This window comes from Fonsecaea monophora, assembly GCF_001642475.1.
Source record: "Fonsecaea monophora strain CBS 269.37 chromosome Unknown Scaff10, whole genome shotgun sequence".
In the NCBI taxonomy this organism is placed as follows: domain Eukaryota; kingdom Fungi; phylum Ascomycota; class Eurotiomycetes; order Chaetothyriales; family Herpotrichiellaceae; genus Fonsecaea; species Fonsecaea monophora.
Genome location: NW_019173941.1, coordinates 210,234 through 227,414, shown reverse-complemented (window position 1 = coordinate 227,414; position 17,181 = coordinate 210,234). Strand labels below are relative to the sequence as shown.

At 53.0% G+C, this 17,181-nt stretch overlaps 4 protein-coding genes across 4 annotated transcripts; all 4 read left to right on the top strand.

Annotated features, from left to right (window-relative positions):
* Nucleotides 1-431: 431 nt before the first annotated feature.
* AYO21_02344 (hypothetical protein) lies at nucleotides 432-4,217 on the top strand (the record flags this gene model as incomplete). The annotated part of the gene is made up of 1 exon (XM_022652323.1): nucleotides 432-4,217. The coding sequence occupies one exon, from the start codon at nucleotides 432-434 to the stop codon at nucleotides 4,215-4,217; it is 3,786 nt and encodes a 1,261-aa protein (XP_022515359.1).
* A 1,296-nt stretch (nucleotides 4,218-5,513) lies between these two features.
* Nucleotides 5,514-6,667, top strand: AYO21_02343 (hypothetical protein; the record flags this gene model as incomplete). Its single annotated transcript, XM_022652322.1, has 2 exons — nucleotides 5,514-6,567; nucleotides 6,627-6,667. The coding sequence occupies 2 exons, from the start codon at nucleotides 5,514-5,516 to the stop codon at nucleotides 6,665-6,667; spliced, it is 1,095 nt and encodes a 364-aa protein (XP_022515358.1).
* Nucleotides 6,668-7,963: 1,296 nt separating this feature from the next.
* AYO21_02342 (hypothetical protein) lies at nucleotides 7,964-9,418 on the top strand (the record flags this gene model as incomplete). Its single annotated transcript, XM_022652321.1, has 2 exons — nucleotides 7,964-8,273; nucleotides 8,340-9,418. 2 exons carry the CDS (start codon nucleotides 7,964-7,966, stop codon nucleotides 9,416-9,418), a joined length of 1,389 nt encoding a protein of 462 aa, XP_022515357.1.
* A 1,397-nt stretch (nucleotides 9,419-10,815) lies between these two features.
* AYO21_02341 (hypothetical protein) lies at nucleotides 10,816-13,041 on the top strand (the record flags this gene model as incomplete). Its single annotated transcript, XM_022652320.1, has 1 exon — nucleotides 10,816-13,041. One exon carries the CDS (start codon nucleotides 10,816-10,818, stop codon nucleotides 13,039-13,041), a length of 2,226 nt encoding a protein of 741 aa, XP_022515356.1.
* Between the last annotated feature and the right edge of the window lie 4,140 nt (nucleotides 13,042-17,181).

Genomic DNA, 17,181 nt, shown 5'->3' with positions numbered 1-17,181 from the left:
CCACCACTCCGAGGCCAGCTAATCACCCTGGCCCGCCCCCGTACCGAAGCCCTCAGGTGGCAGCCTGAACTCACAACAACCAAAACTCCATCCATCTCGATTCGCGACTAAACGACTAACGGTGACCGCTTCCACCCCGACTCACACCTCCTCTACCTCTCCTTTATGGTCGCCTGCACCTCTTCCTCCGTCTCTCAAGATATTTCTTAGCCATCTTTTATATTATAACAGCTGGGTATTTCCCCTCCTTTTGTGACAGGATCCACATGCCGTTCGCTACCATTGTCCGTGTGACATCACGCGGATTAGTCTTCCATTGCTCTTAAACATTGGCCACACGTCGCAGCCTGACAATCGCATTCAACTCAGCCCTGGACTTGCCTTGAATGGCCGCAGTGTCTGCCCAATCCTCTCCCCATGTCGCCCCTACGATGCCCGAACCCTCTCCCCAGCTGAAGGGTCTAAAGAAAGTTCTCTCCAACAGGCGCCGTTCGTCTGAACTGCTCGGCGACGAGACCATAAAAGATTTGCGTACCGACTCCCTTGATTCTGTTACCCTCGACAAATCGCCCACGAGACAAAGCGCTCGCTCTATCAGTCAGGATGGGAGCAGCAAATCTGGCGGTAGTGGAGTCCGTAAATTGCTGCCTGGCCACAGCAAGCGACAGAGGAGGAAACAACGCGAACTGGAACTCAAGGCTGCAGTTGAAGATTTGGCAAGAGGAAGAACGGGTACTGGGTTGAGTGTAAAATCTGTTCCAGCACAGTTGAGCCGGAGGGGGAGCAGTCAAGGTGGCGATGGCGATGGCAGTCTCCTTACAGATGATTCCGAGGTCGAAACGCCTCCTCTGGTTACCCGCGACTCTCACACTGGCTTCGCGTCCATGTCGTCACCTTTGATATCTACAACGACTACCCGCAGCGACGGTGAATTGATACAGAGTCCTACGAAAGATTTGTCGATGAGCAGCATCCCTACCCTCATTGAGCCTGATGGAGATGACAACTCCCCTTCACCCAAGACTACACCTTTACCTGAGTCTACCTCACTCGTTTCCTCTTCCACTGGATTGATTGACCGAGCGGATACCCTGAAACCAGACTCTCCTCGTGACAGTCTAGGCAGACTCCGAGGCAAATCACCGGGAAGGAGGTTTAGAGATGTCTTTGGCAAGCCAAGTAAGAGCCCGAGAGCCAGCCCCGAACGGAAGGAGATCGAGCCAATTGCCAGTACCGCTGGCAACGAAAACCTCACGACAGATGCGAAGATTGTAGAAGAGCAAAAACCATCTGAGGTTACGACAGTGGTTCCTCCAATCCCCAATATTCCCCATACCAATTCAATGCCAAATCTCGAAAGTACTCTCCGGCCATTGACACCGCCCGACGCTCTCATAGGCACACCGCTCACCACCGTTACTCCTCCTACACCGACTGACCATCGTTTCGACGCATCGACTGCACCCCCAAGTACGGACAAGCCAGAGCCCAAGATCACACCAGGTGCCTCAAATATTGTGGTGAGTCCTTCTGGAAACATGATATCGCACCGGAGGATCCGTTCGGCCTCTTCAATCACACATCAACCCAGCAAGCTCTCCACTTCAGTCACTGCCCCGGTGTTGTCTATATCGGAAGAGAAGAGAACACCGTCGGGAGGTATATTCTCATCCTGGGTCTCCGCGGCACAGAATGCCGCGTCCACTATAACGAACCTGACGGCCCAGGGTCGGAGTCGTGCCGGTACCAATGCCTCCGATGCTACTACTAAGCAGAAACCTGCCGAAGAGCCCATCAAAGAAGAGGAGGAGGAGGAAGCTCCTGAACCCGAAGCCCCACGCAAGCAGTTGGCAGTGGAGACATTGGGCTCGGGAGACTTGAACTTTGAAGACCTGGGCCTGAACGCGGAGGACAAGAATCTCTCTTCCGTTAAACCTGATATGATGGACCTCAAACGAGATGCCACAGCCGAAAAGGAGGAGGTTGCTGCCAAAGTGGAAGACGCCCTGGCGAAACGGGCTGTTTCAGCTGCATACGAAAAGTTGTCGAATATGGGCACTCCTGTGGCAGAAATTCCTGATCCCTTGGGTAGTAGCATGAGGCACGCACAAGCGATCGTAGCGGCAACTGGCGGGGAAAAGACGCCTCCCAACGGGAGTGTTTTTGAAGCCGAGCTGGGTTCGATCAAACGAACCGGGAGTGTTCGCAGCAGAATTGGGAAACGGAGATCTCGCGGTTCGTCTACAGCTACTGGGCAGTCGGCAATTGGTGCTATGATAGGGGCGAGCACCGCAACTTTGGCCAATCCGGCCAAGGGGCCTCGATTATCGGGATTCACGATGGCTCCCAAGCAACGCAATCGAAACTTCCACCAACAGTTTCGGAGTGTCCCTGAAGACGACTATTTGATCGAAGACTACAGCTGTGCTCTGCAGAAGGAGATCCTGCTGGCCGGGAGGATCTACATCTCTGAAGGCCATATATGTTTTTTCAGCAATATCCTCGGGTGGGTGACTACGGTGGTTATTTCCTTTGAGGAGGTTGTCAGTATAGAGCGAGAAAACACGGCGGTCGTGTTTCCCAATGCCATCGCCATCCAGACATTACACGCTCGCCACACCTTTCGAAGCTTAATCTACCGAGAGCAGACATATGACCTTCTGATCGGGATTTGGCGCGTGAGTCATCCGGCAAGCTTTCAAAAGAGCATGAATGGGAAGCAATTAGCCGCGGAAGAGGCCAGTGCAGCTACTGTGGTAGAGAATGGAGCCAGTGCTCAGCCCAGTGATGGTAGTTCTACCGAGGAATCGGGCTCAGAAGGCGACGATGATAGTGCTCCAAGTCTTCTCGAAAGCAGTGCGAGCAACGCCGGGAGTGAGCTTGTGGACGGCAAGACGGTGTCTAGGAAACCATCCGGTATGAACGCAAGCGCTGTCGCGCAGACCGCCAGCATTCTCGCCGGCACAGCGGCCACTGTTCCGCAACCACTTGCTGCTCAAGCTGGCTTGCCAGAGACAGCAAATGACTTCCCTGGTCCGGCAAGTCATAGTCCGACCGAATGCTCGGACAGTGCTACGCATTACGACAAGATCATGAAGGACGAAGTTATTCCTGCTCCGTTAGGGAAGATATATTCTCTATTGTACGGCCCCGAATCCGGATTCTTTGTGCGGAAATTCTTGGCCGATGAATGCAAATGTACGGAAATTGCCTTCGAGGACGACAAGAAGGGATTGAACAGCGACATCAAAAGCAGGCAGTACTCCTATATCAAGCCGCTAGGGGGAAGCATTGGTCCTAAACAAACGAAATGCATCACGACCGAAAATTTGGATTTCTTTGACTTGGAAAAGTCAGTGAGCATCACATGTACTACGCAAACTCCTGATGTACCAAGTGGCAGCGCATTCAGTACCAAAACTCGCTATTGTCTCTCCTGGGCTCCGGGTAACGCGACAAGATTCCAGATGAACTGCACGGTCGAATGGACTGCCAAGTCCTGGCTGAAAGGGCCTATTGAGAAGGGCGCCAACGAAGGTCAGCAGCAGTACGGTGATAGTCTGGTGAAGGTCCTCAAGGGTGCGGTTAGCGGCCGTCCTCGGGGGACGACAAATGCTAGCAAGGCATCGAAATTACCCAAGAAGAAGCGCAGAGGGGAGAAGAAAACCAAAGAGGAAAACATCGAAGAGGAAAAGAAACAAGCCGTACATTGGGGAGTTTTCGAGCCACTGCACCCATTGTCACCCGTCATCGACACATTGAGATCTTTCGTGAAAATGGAGGTTATAGTTGCGATCCTTTTTATAATGGTCATAATGTTGTGGTTGCGTGGGCTGGGGGGAACAAATCAGCTCGGCCCGTCAAGATCACATACAGAACGCCTGGCAGCATACGACTCTCTGTGGTTACGGGAAGAAAACGAGTTCTGGGACTGGCTTGAGTCTCGCGCCAGCATTGATACTATCTCGCTGCGTGAAAAGTCTGCAACTAGTTTCGGCCGATCAAACAGAGACGAAGCCCGCGATCCTGCGAAACAGAGGTCGATGCAAAAGCGAAAGCCAAAGAGGAGCAAATCATCAGCAGGACCAGATGTGGAGGCTCGGATCAAAGAGGAAAAGTTTAGCCAAAGAGAGATGGAGGACGCGATCAGAGTGACGAAGGAGAGATTGGAGATTCTCGAGAAAGCCATGGCGAAGAATAAGCACCAACATCAATAGCAGGGACAACTGCTACTCTGGGTCTGTCTTTGAGAGGCACGGTTAGGGGTATGGTGGGCAGGACAGGAAAGCTTGAGGGTGGTTGGGCATTATTAGGCTGTTCATGAGGCTCCGTTGGATACAGCGAAAGAGGTAGAGAGATGGGAAAGGATGCGGAGAGAATCCGGATGATTTATTGTGTTCACTTGGGCTGTACCGGGTAAGGAAGCAGATACATGGCATTGGGTGCCTGACGGGTTTTTCCATGAGAGCGGCTGTTTGCACGGGGTGCTAGGCTCAATGTAACTCATCTATGCCTTGTTCGCCTCCCCATTTTGATATGAACCAAAGGGTGATGCGGCTGGATTTTGGACTTGTCCCACCGCACTCAGCACTCTGGTCGTCGTGAAGGTGGTGGTTATATGCTGGTGATAAGTCAACGTCTACTCTCGTCACTCGGAGTACCGTGGTATCGAGTAATAGGGTTGAGGTCTTGACACTGTGGGTTGGAGGGTGGCGGTGGTTGAACATCCGTTGCAGGAGGAACATGCAGCACGCAGTGGCACCTCTACGGTCTCGCGCAAGACCTGCCTTTCGGGTACATATGTACCTAGCGGACAGCTTGGCGTCGAAGCATAACCGGTAAGGCTGGCTGATAACGAGTATGTACTTCGCCCGGACGCGTGGCCCCAGGCCATGAATGCGCAATCGTGAACGTCCAAAAGCTTAGCCAGGGGCCTAAGGTCGTTTAATCCTTACTTGTAACTAGTCCCCAGGGATTCCCCCAGTCCCATGTGCCTGCCTCAACATCTCCTGAGTGCCCGCTTTGATGGGCTTCTAAAACCGCCATGCATGCGCAATTGTTTTGTGCCACCTCCAATTAATACATTGGGTATTTGGTATATTGCTTCCACTCCTAGTCTATTTTCGCATCTGTGCGTGTTCTCCATTTCCTTGCGATTCACTCTGTCTTTTCTACTGTCCTCATCCAAAGAGTGAGCTCTTTCCTCCTCCGAACCCTAGCCGCCAAACCAATCCGACCATCCATTACCTGCTGTCCTCTCTAGCTGAGACCCTTTCTTCGTCGCCTCTTCGATTCCACCTTCACTACTGTCATTCCTATCGGTGCGGCAGGACCGTACGGGGCACAAGGGACAAAATAAAATGCTGGAGTCACGATAATGGATTTCCCCCCAGACGTATAGCTCTTTTCACGAAGTTGTCCCTACTGCCATCTAGGACGGCTACTGGGACTTCCAGGACATTTGATTGCAGCTGCTTCGAGTCGGGAACGATCTCCGACACGGGTTACCCGTCATGGCCATCTCTCACTCCTGGAGACGTGCAGTCCTCGCTACTATTGTCCTCCTGACGTTGTTTCTCCTCCTGCGGCATGTGTCTCTCTCACCGAGCATTCCTTCAGCCGAAGGTGCGGCTGCAGGGAAACAGGCCTCGAGACCCTACCCCCCTCCCAAGTCCCCAAATGTTGTTCAAGAGTTTCAGCAGGCAGTCCAAGATGTCAAAGGCAGGCCTCTTCAAGAAAGATTACGGTACCATTTCCCTTATGACATGGAGTCAAAATTCCCTGCATACATATGGCAGACATGGAAATACGGCCCGGATTCAGGGAACTTTGAGGAGAGATTGAGGCCGTTTGAGGCGTCGTGGTCAAATTTACATCCCGGCTTCGTCCACGAGGTGGTGACAGACGACGCTGCATTACACCTCATAAACTATCTGTATGCCTCAATGCCGGAAATTGTTCAGGCATACGAAGCCATGCCCCTGCCTGTGATCCGCGCCGACTTCTTCCGCTACCTGATTTTGCTTGCACGTGGCGGGATCTACAGCGACATCGACACCCAAGCTCTCCAATCTGCCACGGATTGGTTGCCGCAAACGCTGGACAAGTCTACAGTTGGCCTGGTGGTGGGAATCGAGGCCGATCCGGACAGACCCGACTGGAACCAGTGGTATGCGAGGAGAATTCAATTTTGTCAATGGACGATTCAGGCAAAGCCCGGTCACCCGGTTTTGAGAGATATTGTTGCCACTATTACCGAAGACACATTGGCCATGCAAAAGGCCGGGCGTCTGCGAAAGGGTAGAGAACCAGCCAAGAGCATCATGGAATACACGGGACCCGGGGTGTGGACGGATGCGCTGTTTTCATACTTCAACAACCAAGAATACTTTGATTTCAGCAACCGTAAAACGAACGTGTCATACTCGGATTTCTTTGCTATCACCGAACACAAGAAGATTGGCGACGTCGTGGTGCTGCCAATCACGAGTTTCAGTCCAGGAGTAGGTCAGATGGGCTCGGAAGGACCTGAGCACCCAATGGCCTTTGTGAGACATGATTTCGATGGTATGTGGTCCCTGGCCCTTGAGCAGGACGCCGCTAAAGCAGCTACTTACATTCTATAGGGTCTTGGAAGCCCGAAAACGAGCGCATGAAGGACAATTGAAAAGCAGTCACTGTAAGCGATTTCTTGCACATACCATTTACGTGTTCGAGTACGAGTTGTCTTCGCGGTGACGCCGGAACGTGGCCATGACGGCACTCTTGCATTCGACTTCCAAAAAGGTGCTGGGACAAGCACACGATGCTATTGGGTGGAAAAATGGAATTAATTGATGATTTGAACGTCTCGCGCATAGATCCGGTGAGATAGACAAATTGGAGGAGTCATTGGAACACAGAGCTGCAAATAGTTCAGCTACAGAGCGATATACCTTCGAACAGACAACGAATATTGATTGTGTGTCAGTCACCCAGGCCGTGCATGTATTGATTCCTCTTCAGGTCTTTTTTGATTGGTCGTGGCTTCATTCACGACGGGCCGCGGGCGTGCGGTTCTGTGAAAAAAGCCCGTGTTTGTTTCCCGATCGAGAGTGTCTGTGTCCTCCTCTTCGACCCTATGCCCGCAATATGCACCGTGACCGCCGACAGTTCCGAGCGAGGGATGAGGTGGTGTTGTGCAAACACACAGCCAGGGAGTTGGACAGCTGAAGCATGACAGTAGCACCAATTTGATCTGCAGGATCAACTTTCCTGGGGCGGATAACGTAGCTGTAAGGAATAGGAATAGAGCTCAGACACCATCTGCGCCGATCCAACGATTGCCGCAGCTCTCCTTGGATCTCCCACTCGTTTCTTTTTGCCTCGCCCATTCTTCTCGGGTTGGTGTCTGGTCTGGTTTCATCTGTCAGCCACTGAAAATGCTCCGCATCCACCCGCTGTCGTCATGCCCACCAGGCTGGTTTTCTCGTTACGAGATCTCCACTGCGACAGATGCGTGCTAGCCCTGACCACGGCGAGGGAATCAGGAATCAGGGATCCAGCAAACGGCTGGGGCTGGGGGGAAAAGAGGGGAGGGTCGCTCAGCAGCAAAGTTCCTGTGGTGGAAGACGATCTGAAATCATTTCTCGCTGGGCTACTCTCCCTCCGGATTTTTTGCTACTTTTTGGGGCTGTGCCTGCGCCCTCTCGAAATCCCTAGGCTTTCTCTCAACTTCACTCCGCTACAGCATCTGTTGCAATACCTTCTCCTCTTCCTCATACTCGTTTTGCAGCAAAAAAAAGGAAACGAAACGCTGCACTGCCTCACCGCTGACGTCGCCTTGTGCCTTTGACGCTGCCACCAACGCCCCTCTTCAGTCGCGCCGCGCATTGCGTTTTGATCGCCCGCATCGAGATGCCCTTCACCCTTGACGCCCCCTAGGCCATTTGGAAAAGGAAAAAGATGCGCATTGGCTGTTCCGATGAGCACAGCGACGCTTCAGACGCCGCAGCAACAGCCGCCGCCCCAGCGAGCGGCATCAGCTCAAGGCCATAGACAGTACCTACGAACCAGCAACCCTCAAAACGCCCGAAGCGCCTCCCATCCGCATCCCAGTCGTCAGTATGATAAGGACCAGAGCCAGAAACACGGCGATCCGACCCCGGCCAGGGAAGAGGGGGAGGTCATGTCTCCGGAGGAAGTCTCCAAGCTTCCAGAAGAGAAGAAGCTTGGCCAGTCATCCCGCACTCTCAAAGTCACCGATTTTGAGTTGATGCGGACGCTTGGGACAGGTAAATCAAACCTCTATGGGCTTGCAAATCATGCGATGGGCCATTGCTGACACAATCGCAACATAGGTACCTTTGCTCGTGTCTGGCTGTGCCGGTTCGCCAATCCTCACCCCCAAGACAGGGACAAGGTATTCGCACTCAAGGTCTTGAAGAAGGTGGATGTCATCAAATTGAAACAGGTCGAGCACGTTCGAAACGAGCGAGACGTCCTCGCTGCCGTCGCTGGACACCCTTTCATTACCACCCTGATTGCATCATTCTCAGACGAGACGTCACTGTATATGCTGCTGGACTATACGCCTGGCGGGGAGATCTTTTCGTATCTTAGGCGGGCACGCCGCTTTCCCTTTTCCACGGTCCAGTTCTATGCAGCCGAAATCACCCTGATATTGGCTTACCTCCACGAGGTACAATTTGTGGCATATCGTGATCTCAAGCCAGAAAATATCCTCCTTGATGTCGACGGTCATCTCAAACTTGTCGACTTTGGTTTCGCCAAATACCTCCCACCTAGCCCAGAGCAGCACGGCGAGGACGGCCAGAGCGCTACTCTCGAAAAGCTGGGTACGGAGCACGCCGAACCCCAGGCGAACGGAGCGGGCGTCACATACACCCTCTGCGGCACCCCCGAGTATTTGGCACCTGAAGTAATACGAAACACCGGTCATGGAACCGCAGTGGACTGGTGGGCGCTGGGGATTTTGGTCTACGAGATGCTTATCGGCCAACCGCCTTTTTGGGACCAAAATCCAATGCGCATCTACGAGCAGATTGTTGCCGGTCACATTCGCTTCCCCACCGCACATCCATCTCATTCCGGACACCGTCATAGCCTTCACGTACCAAGGGCTGCACGGGACTTTATTCTTGCACTGTGCAAGACGGATCCCACACAACGACTTGGGCACATTGCAGGGGGGAGCAAGAGAGTGATGCAACACTATTTCTTTGATGGGATTGATTGGGACGAGATATACTACCGGAAGAGGAGGGGACCAATTATACCCAGGGTGGAATGGGCCGGTGATGCCGGCAACTTCGATGAATATCCCGACCCGGTTGAAGGAGAGGAGAGCGAAGGTGGAAGAGGGAGGTACACTGATGAACTACGGGCAGAGTGGGAAGACGCGTTCAAGGACTTTTAGGCTTTTACCAAACTTGCAACGACACAATAAAGAGATGGGACACGGTTGGAAACGAGGACAGTCGGCGGAATTCGAAGGTGTATACAATCGGTCCACGCTTTGAATGCTGAGCATACGGCGTCGGATTTTGATTTGCAAACGACTAGACAAAAGGGAGTTGGGTGGTGCTTGCGCAGAGGGAATATTGTCGGACCCCCGGTCAGATTCTCTGTGTAGCGACTTTAATACGCCTTTCTGGGCTCGAGATAACAGGGTTGGAGATGTCTCGAAGGAATCACAATCTATATATGGCACGCAACCTAATGTGGAGAGAAGCGGCGTTCGAATGCATACAACTGATCACAACAGCATGGAAAGGCCTGGGCCATCTGCTCGAGAGAATTGCAGGTGACTGCTCACGACTGGGGATGGACTAACATTCGTCCTCCTCCTCCGGATCGTGTCGCGGAGTCTTGAGCTTGAAGGGTTTTGCCACCCTTCTTCATCAAGCTCCTTATGTCCGTACCGCGCGCGACAACGAGCTGGCAATTGACCGCGAACGACTGTAACTCGGCGGTGAGGGAGCATTGACCACTGCCACAAGGCTGAGTTTGGTAGAGGGCGGCGATATGGATCCTTAGGCCTGGCCTTGCATTGGCGGGTTGCGGGGAAATCTGCTTGCTTGCTCCGTATGCTAATTGTCAACCTAGAATTAATAGGTGGCAGTGCTACACGGTACTTTATACGTCAACCTAGAATTGGAGAAGCACGAATTATTATCCTTCATCTGGTTGACCATCTTCACAAGTGCCTGCTCACACCCTGCTCACACCTTTCTTCGAGCTGGGCAGACTGCGGATTCATCTTGAACCGAAGGACCATTTCCGACGCATCGCCCTGTCATTGTCCTGGCCTCAGTTTCCCTTCCCAAACACCATCCCACGGGCTTGTGTTGGACTCGCGTGTTCCCAGACAACGAACCGATTAATGTACCATCGGCATCTTTCCCATGATGGCGGGCGCACAACCAACAAGGGATCAAATATCCCAGCTTTGTGCCATAACACAGGTAGATGAAGGAAGCGCAAGGGTTCTGCTCAAGGTGAGCTTAACAAACTATCACAAATGTATAAAGGGACAGAGACTGACGCAAGGCGGGACAGAAAAACAACAACGATGTGAACAACGCCATCAATGCCTTTTTCGAAGACCCCGTGAGGTCCGTGATAGAAGAGCCCGTAAGCTCATTTCGACCGTTGCTCAGGCGTGGGACTGCTTGCTAATAGGGGGCGTGAGGGCAGCTTGCTTCGAGCGACTGGCAATATCAAGACAATATTCCATGTGAGATATGGGCACATACACCTGCAGGGTTTCAATATTGACAAAAGCCATCTTCTGCAGTTCAAGATGATGCGAGTATGGGAGGAGTTGCTGCCCTGTCTCGCCCGCCTTCACGAGTCGACAACTCCATGATGGACCTCTCCTGCGAGCATGCGACTGCCTCGGCAAGCAACGTCAAATCCCTCAAAGAGCAAGAAGAATTGAACGACCCCGACCTCCAACGCGCAATGGCTGAGTCACTAGGACAGGGCCTGCCAGCACAGGAAGACGGGGTGACAACGGCTGGGACGAACTTCGGGCCTGCCAACCGGGAATACTACGACCCTAGCAGCTGGGCTTTGACCACATATTCGACGTCGCGGGAGATCATTGAACATCCACCACCATCGAAGCGGCGAAGGATAGGCGGGGCACCCGCTTTCCTACGTGGCTCAAAAGAGACAGGCTATTTGGGATCCTTGCTCACTATCTACCACAATATTCCTCTGGCACGCCAAGCGCTCCTCATGCCAGGGCTCAAAGTCCACGCCTATGCCCATGACAATAGCTGGTGGTCAGGCGCCACCGACGAGAACACCAAGGCCTTGTCGACCGACAATTCTCTCCGCATTGACCGGCAGGATTGCAATCTGCTTAGCGAAGTTCAGTGCTTGATGGCTTTCCTTGACAGGACCACTCGCGCCTATGGTAGTGTCGATGCCTTGGCTGATTTACAGGCTATCCGCAGTCGAAACGATGCCACCCCGTTCCACCGTTTCCTCGAAGCTTGGACGACTGCAGCTTCGAAACAAGCTCCCCAAGAACAGCTGACGCAAGTCTTCAGCTCCGTGGCCACGAAAGCGGGAGGTCCAGGTGACCCTGAGGTGGTGGAGAAAACCCTCAACTGCATCGACCCCTTCATCAACCACTTCCCCGGAGAGACGTTGACCGATTTGCTCGACAACACGATCTGGGATGACGAACATGGAAATATAGACGATGTTTGGATCAGCCATTGCGCAGAGATTTTCACTATCCGAGTGCATGACCCTAACAGCACGTCTCGGAGCTCAGACCTGCAATTGGATCCGGTATGGTATCCCGATCGGTACATGTACGAGTGCAGGGAGCAGATGCAGCAGATACGCACAGAGCTCCAGTCTATTCGTCGAGAGATTGACCAGTACACTCACGTCCAACGGCGCTGCCAGATCTACAAATCGTCGGATAACAGGCTCCTCGATGTCGCCGAGGTGCTCAATTCTGCGGTCAAAGCCTCGACCACGGTGTTGGGCAGAAAATCTGTCTCGAATGGCTTTCTTAACAGTCAGGTATCTGAAGCTGAAGACACAGTCACCCAAGCCGACGCGGACGAGCTCGATTCTGCGGTGCGGTCGGTGCTCCAAAAGATTCGGCAGAAGTTGGACTCTCTCGAGCTACGCAAAAGTGAGCTTCGGTTCAGGAGCCGTCAAATCACAATGCGCCTCACAAAGCCCACATTAGAGATGCCAGACCTCCCGCATCGCAAATACACTCTTCAGGGCGTTGCGACCAAGCCTGGAGTTACCTATTTCCGCGTACACAATACAAAAACCGACTTGCTCATTGACGATGACATGCTGGACCCGGACAGCGTGCAAGGCGATTGGTGGAGAACAGCATGGTTACAAGAGGATGCCCAACCAGCCATCTATAGTCCTCCAATGGTGGGCCCTGTAACCAGAGCCCAGGCAGAGGCGAGCAAAATGTCAGAGACCAACCTTTACTCGGTCACAAGGGTTGAGGAAGCCGAAGTGCTGGAAGCGGTGAAGAAAGAATACAATTCTGTGCTGCTGGTTTATGCTAACGAAAACGCAATGAACTTTCAGCCTGGCGAATTGAGTATTTCCCTCCGACACTTTGTAGACCGCGATAACCAGGCATTTGCGGAAGAACTGCAACAAGAAGAAGGTCCACTGCTTGGTGCAGCTGCAGATCATGAAGCGGAGACGGAATTCGAAGACATCCCCTTGATCGACCCGACAGCTTCCAGCGGCTCGGTGCGTGAGCTCACCCCTATGTCAACTTCGAGTCCCGAGCGCGAGGAGGCTGCCCACGCTTCCCCCGAAGGCGTAACAGAAGACAGTTCGGGCCACTCTCTGGAACAGCCACCTTCATACGAGGAAAGCATCAGCAAGCAGGAAATGCTTGAGAAAAAGGGCAATAAGATTGGCTTATACGCCGAGCAGATGCTGCAGAGATACGGGTCGGATGCCGTTAGGGGTAAGGGAGAAAATGAATCTGGTGGTGGCTTTGTGGAAGTTGAAGATGCGAATGCGGTGTAGGAGATGTCAAGCCCAAAGAAGCCATGTCACGATACCAATGTTGGACGTTCTCTCACTGCCCAGACACGATGCCCAATTGGAGGGGGAAATGTTTTCCTGGGTGGACTTTTGAATATGCATCTCGAGAGCTGTTCATGCCACACAAGGTTCAAGGATACGGGCTTTCGCACTCTCTTGTTTGTCACTTCTGGAGTGCAAAGTTGCACGAGGAAAGGGATGGACCGTTTTTCGAGCGCCACAAGCCCTTGGGTTACACAACAAAACCTTGATCGCTGGTCCATGTGATGGTGGGTGGGTGGCTTGCCAATCCAACTGCCAGGATAACACCGAAGGGTACAGGCAGTACTTGGACTACATTTGAGGTGGGGAGGAGAATGAGAAGCAGTGTTGACCACCCAGAGCATTTGCGCATGACTGCAGCATTGGCTCTGCCCGGGCCCCATGGATGTACTAGTAAGCAAGGCGATTTTTGTAGAGAGAGGCATAAGGCAGGGAGGGAGGCCTACGTGGAGTAACTTTGACTCTTTTGTCTCTTCGACTAGCGAAACTCAACAGCGGGCAATGTTGCCGTCTTCATGAAAACTACGACAAACTACGACTCACGAAATACCATTTTCGGTGCCCCATCCACCCCTCCACTACGAGCATTGCTAGTAAACTTGCGAACCAGTGAGTTGTGGTGAAAGTCTTGTTGGAAGACGATTGGGATCGCAGCGGAGCCCTCGTACTGACACACGGCACAGACACTCTTCACATTGTCCGGTTCGCCATTTGTGTGGCCAGTGGAGAGTCGGCGCACACTCGTTCCAATGTGTCCAAGCTGACATGCTGTTGTCTCCGCCTCGCGCCAAAGAGGTCCTTTCCCATTCTCGACACTCGGGGCCGCGGGAATGCAGCTTAGGGGATGCCGCGGGCCCTATCAGTGGCCGCATCCATCCCATCCTGAGCTGCAGGCTAAGAACTAAGCAGTAACTGCGGGTTGAGGAAGATCATTGAGCGCTACCCCTCGCGGTTTCAGGTACCGAGCATTGGGCTGCGGCTCCGGCTAAAGCGACCAGGATACCTACAGTCATGGAATACAGTGTCGGTTGTGGTCGTGAGAAAAGGTAAGCTGGACAAATCCTTGAGAGATTCCAGGAGCCTCCAAACTCATGCTGATGCCTACCTATTAGAAACCGACCCAGCACCCATATTATGCCAATCCGGAGCAGCAACGAGACGAACCATGAGAAAACTCCTACGAGACCCCACGTGGTTGCCTGCCACCGCTGTTGATTAGCAGAAAAGAGCTACGAGAAGTAACTGGTGGACATCCGGGGGATGTTCAGAATGAATCCCACAAACCCACCACCACCCCCCTTTCCCATTCACCTTAGGGGAGTCGCCCAATCGGAGGTTTAACACGACAAGCACCCAATGGGCCTTTTGGTTGCCCAAAATCCAGAACCCGAGAGACCCCCCTCTTTTGATACTAGTGAATTGGAGCAGCTGGAAAGCTGATCTGGCGGTGGGTAAAGGATCGAATTTTGGCTGATTGAGGGGTCGGTAATCACAAGCTCAGGCAGTGCAGTCACTGTCATTCAGGGTCATTGATACCCAAACTCTGAGGAAGAACGGTCGATGGTGCCACCCAGCTGGCGTGGTAAAATACACACTCGCCGGAACCACTTAAAGATCGAGTCAAACCCTTACGGAGTCAGCATCCCGCGTTATCATGTCAACCAGGCCTAGGAGGAAAAGGAGGAGTGGGAAACGTTCCCTAGCCTTATGGGCGGGAAGCAGGGATATGCCAGACTTACTTTGACCCTGTCAACTCTGTTGCCTCTGGAAAGCCTGGGAGGCAACCGACGGGGCTAGAAGGGACGTGCGTTTTGGATGCTTATCACCAGGTACCCTCCGAACTCCGAGAGCTATTGCTTCCCCCGGAAGAGCTCCAAAACTCAGTTTGGCGCAGCTTTGGCCGGTCCGTGGATCTCAAGTCCAAGTCGACAGGGTCCTCAAAGAGCAAGAAAAGTGTGGTCAACAAAGGGAGCAAAAAAAAGAGGTACACATAGCGCCACACAGACACAGGGATCGCACACACTCACGGGCTTCAAAAGGTGCAAAATTGGCCTAAACCAGTCGCTGCAGAAGTGGTGCAGTCCAATAGGCTGTTATTGGTGCTCGATTGTTCCTGTCACCAAGCTTCCACACCCAGAAACGCCTCAGAAAGGACACCAACTTCCGGAGTATTGTTTTTGTCCTTCTCCTCAACCTGTCGGCTACCTTTGTCTACGTTCCCGGATTTTCAGACGGCGATCCAATGACGGTGCCATTCTGTATCTTTGGCGTCTCCCATTCGGCTGCCTCAGGCATCAGACTTCATCGCCCTTGACCAGATAGGATACGTTCACCATCACCACTAGCCTGTTGGCTGCGCACCTAAGACTCATCCCCCTACAGCGCCCAGCCACCTACAGCCGGGGGGACAGCATCGCTTCATGCGAGTACCTCGTACTCTTTCTTCAAACTCTCCACCAGATCCTTGGGACTCACATTGGCTCCCAGAACCACATCGAGTACTAGCAACATCATCCCCCAATCGCCCACCGGATACCCTGATCCTACTTGTACAACCACTGACAGGCGTCGTTCCGAGTTACTCGTAACCGGTCTCCCTCTTCTTCGTCGAAGTTCGTCCCATCTCCATATCCAAGCGCAACCGGCTCTTTAAGGGATCATTTGGTGAAAGATTACCTCGTACACCACAGCTTGCGATAGCTCTCGTTAGATTTGCGCCATCCATCAAACCCCGTGGCCAGACCGCCGGCTCCTCCCTCGTCCTCGCCTCAATCCTCACAGCCTGATCCGGATTCGTTTCTCCCCCGCGACCATTCGATTTCTCTAGCGACCTGTCCCGTGTCTTTGGTTTTGTGCAGTAGGGTGAGTGCTCCCCTTCTCTGGTACCCACTGATCAGCTCTCCGCGTTTATCTCTGCTCGCGGTGGACACACGGTGGAAGCTTACATATCTGGGCAGGGCCAATATCAGCAGCCAAACCAACCCCTCCCGGCTTCCACCACTCAGCAGCTTGGGCACTGCGGCCTGTTTAGCGTGGTACGTACCAGGCCCTACTGCCCGGCTCCCATCTCCACCACCCGGTCGCCGCGCGATCGCGATTTGTATCTTCTCTGCCCACCCTGCGCCTTGAGCTTGGTGTGAGGCGTCTTGGAGCCCATTTGAAAGCCACCACGGTGTCGGATTGGCACGATTGATCATCCTGGCGTCTGCCAAACAAAGGCTCCCCCAGGCCTAGCCGTTCTTTATCGCTCCCTATCGACAGGGTCAGTGGTCGCCGCCAAATTATTCCGTGTCGTTAGAATCGCTATCCCACCTCTGCATCTTTCTCAACTTCTTGGAATCTTCAGCCCTTTTCCGACTGAGCTGCCCTCTCCGTTCCATTCCCGCCCTTCGCTCTTCACACATCTCTCTCACACCTTGTCGCTACACCCTCAGGATATTGTCATCACCTCTGACTACTTTTGGACTTTCGTTGTCCTCGCTCTCTCTCGTGTCAGCTGGCCACTTCTCTTTGCGACGGCCGAAGCACATTCAACCCATTGGTGGATACTCCTCTCTTTCCTTTGCGTATCGTTTTAGTACTTACCGGTACTTGTCGCATCACCCTTGAGATTGATAACCACATCAACTATTTTGTACCGGAAACCATCCGAGCCGCTGCTCTCGTCGTTTCAGGTTTCACAAGTATCACCTTGGTCTTGACACTTCGGACACTGAGACACATATCTCCCCACCGACTTCGGAATCTGTCGGTGCCGTATTCGAAGGCCCTTTCGGACAGCAATCTGGCGAGTGACTCTGTACTCGGGATCAGCACATCCTCAAAGTCAGGAGCGATAAACCGATTTCGATTCTGAATGAGTAATTGCATAGTGCTCAATCAACCTCCTTGCAAGCAAAGTGTTACTCCAGTCCATCCTTGACATTGTACAGCCAAACGGAGGCTTGTCGTTTACAGTTCAGCTTGGGCTTGTGGTCGACGACGGTCCGGCATCCTCTTCCCCCTCCTCGCACGTTTAAAGCATGAGTGTGGTTGCTTTCAATTTCCCAGAACCTCGACTGCATTCCGGTTTGTCGGCTT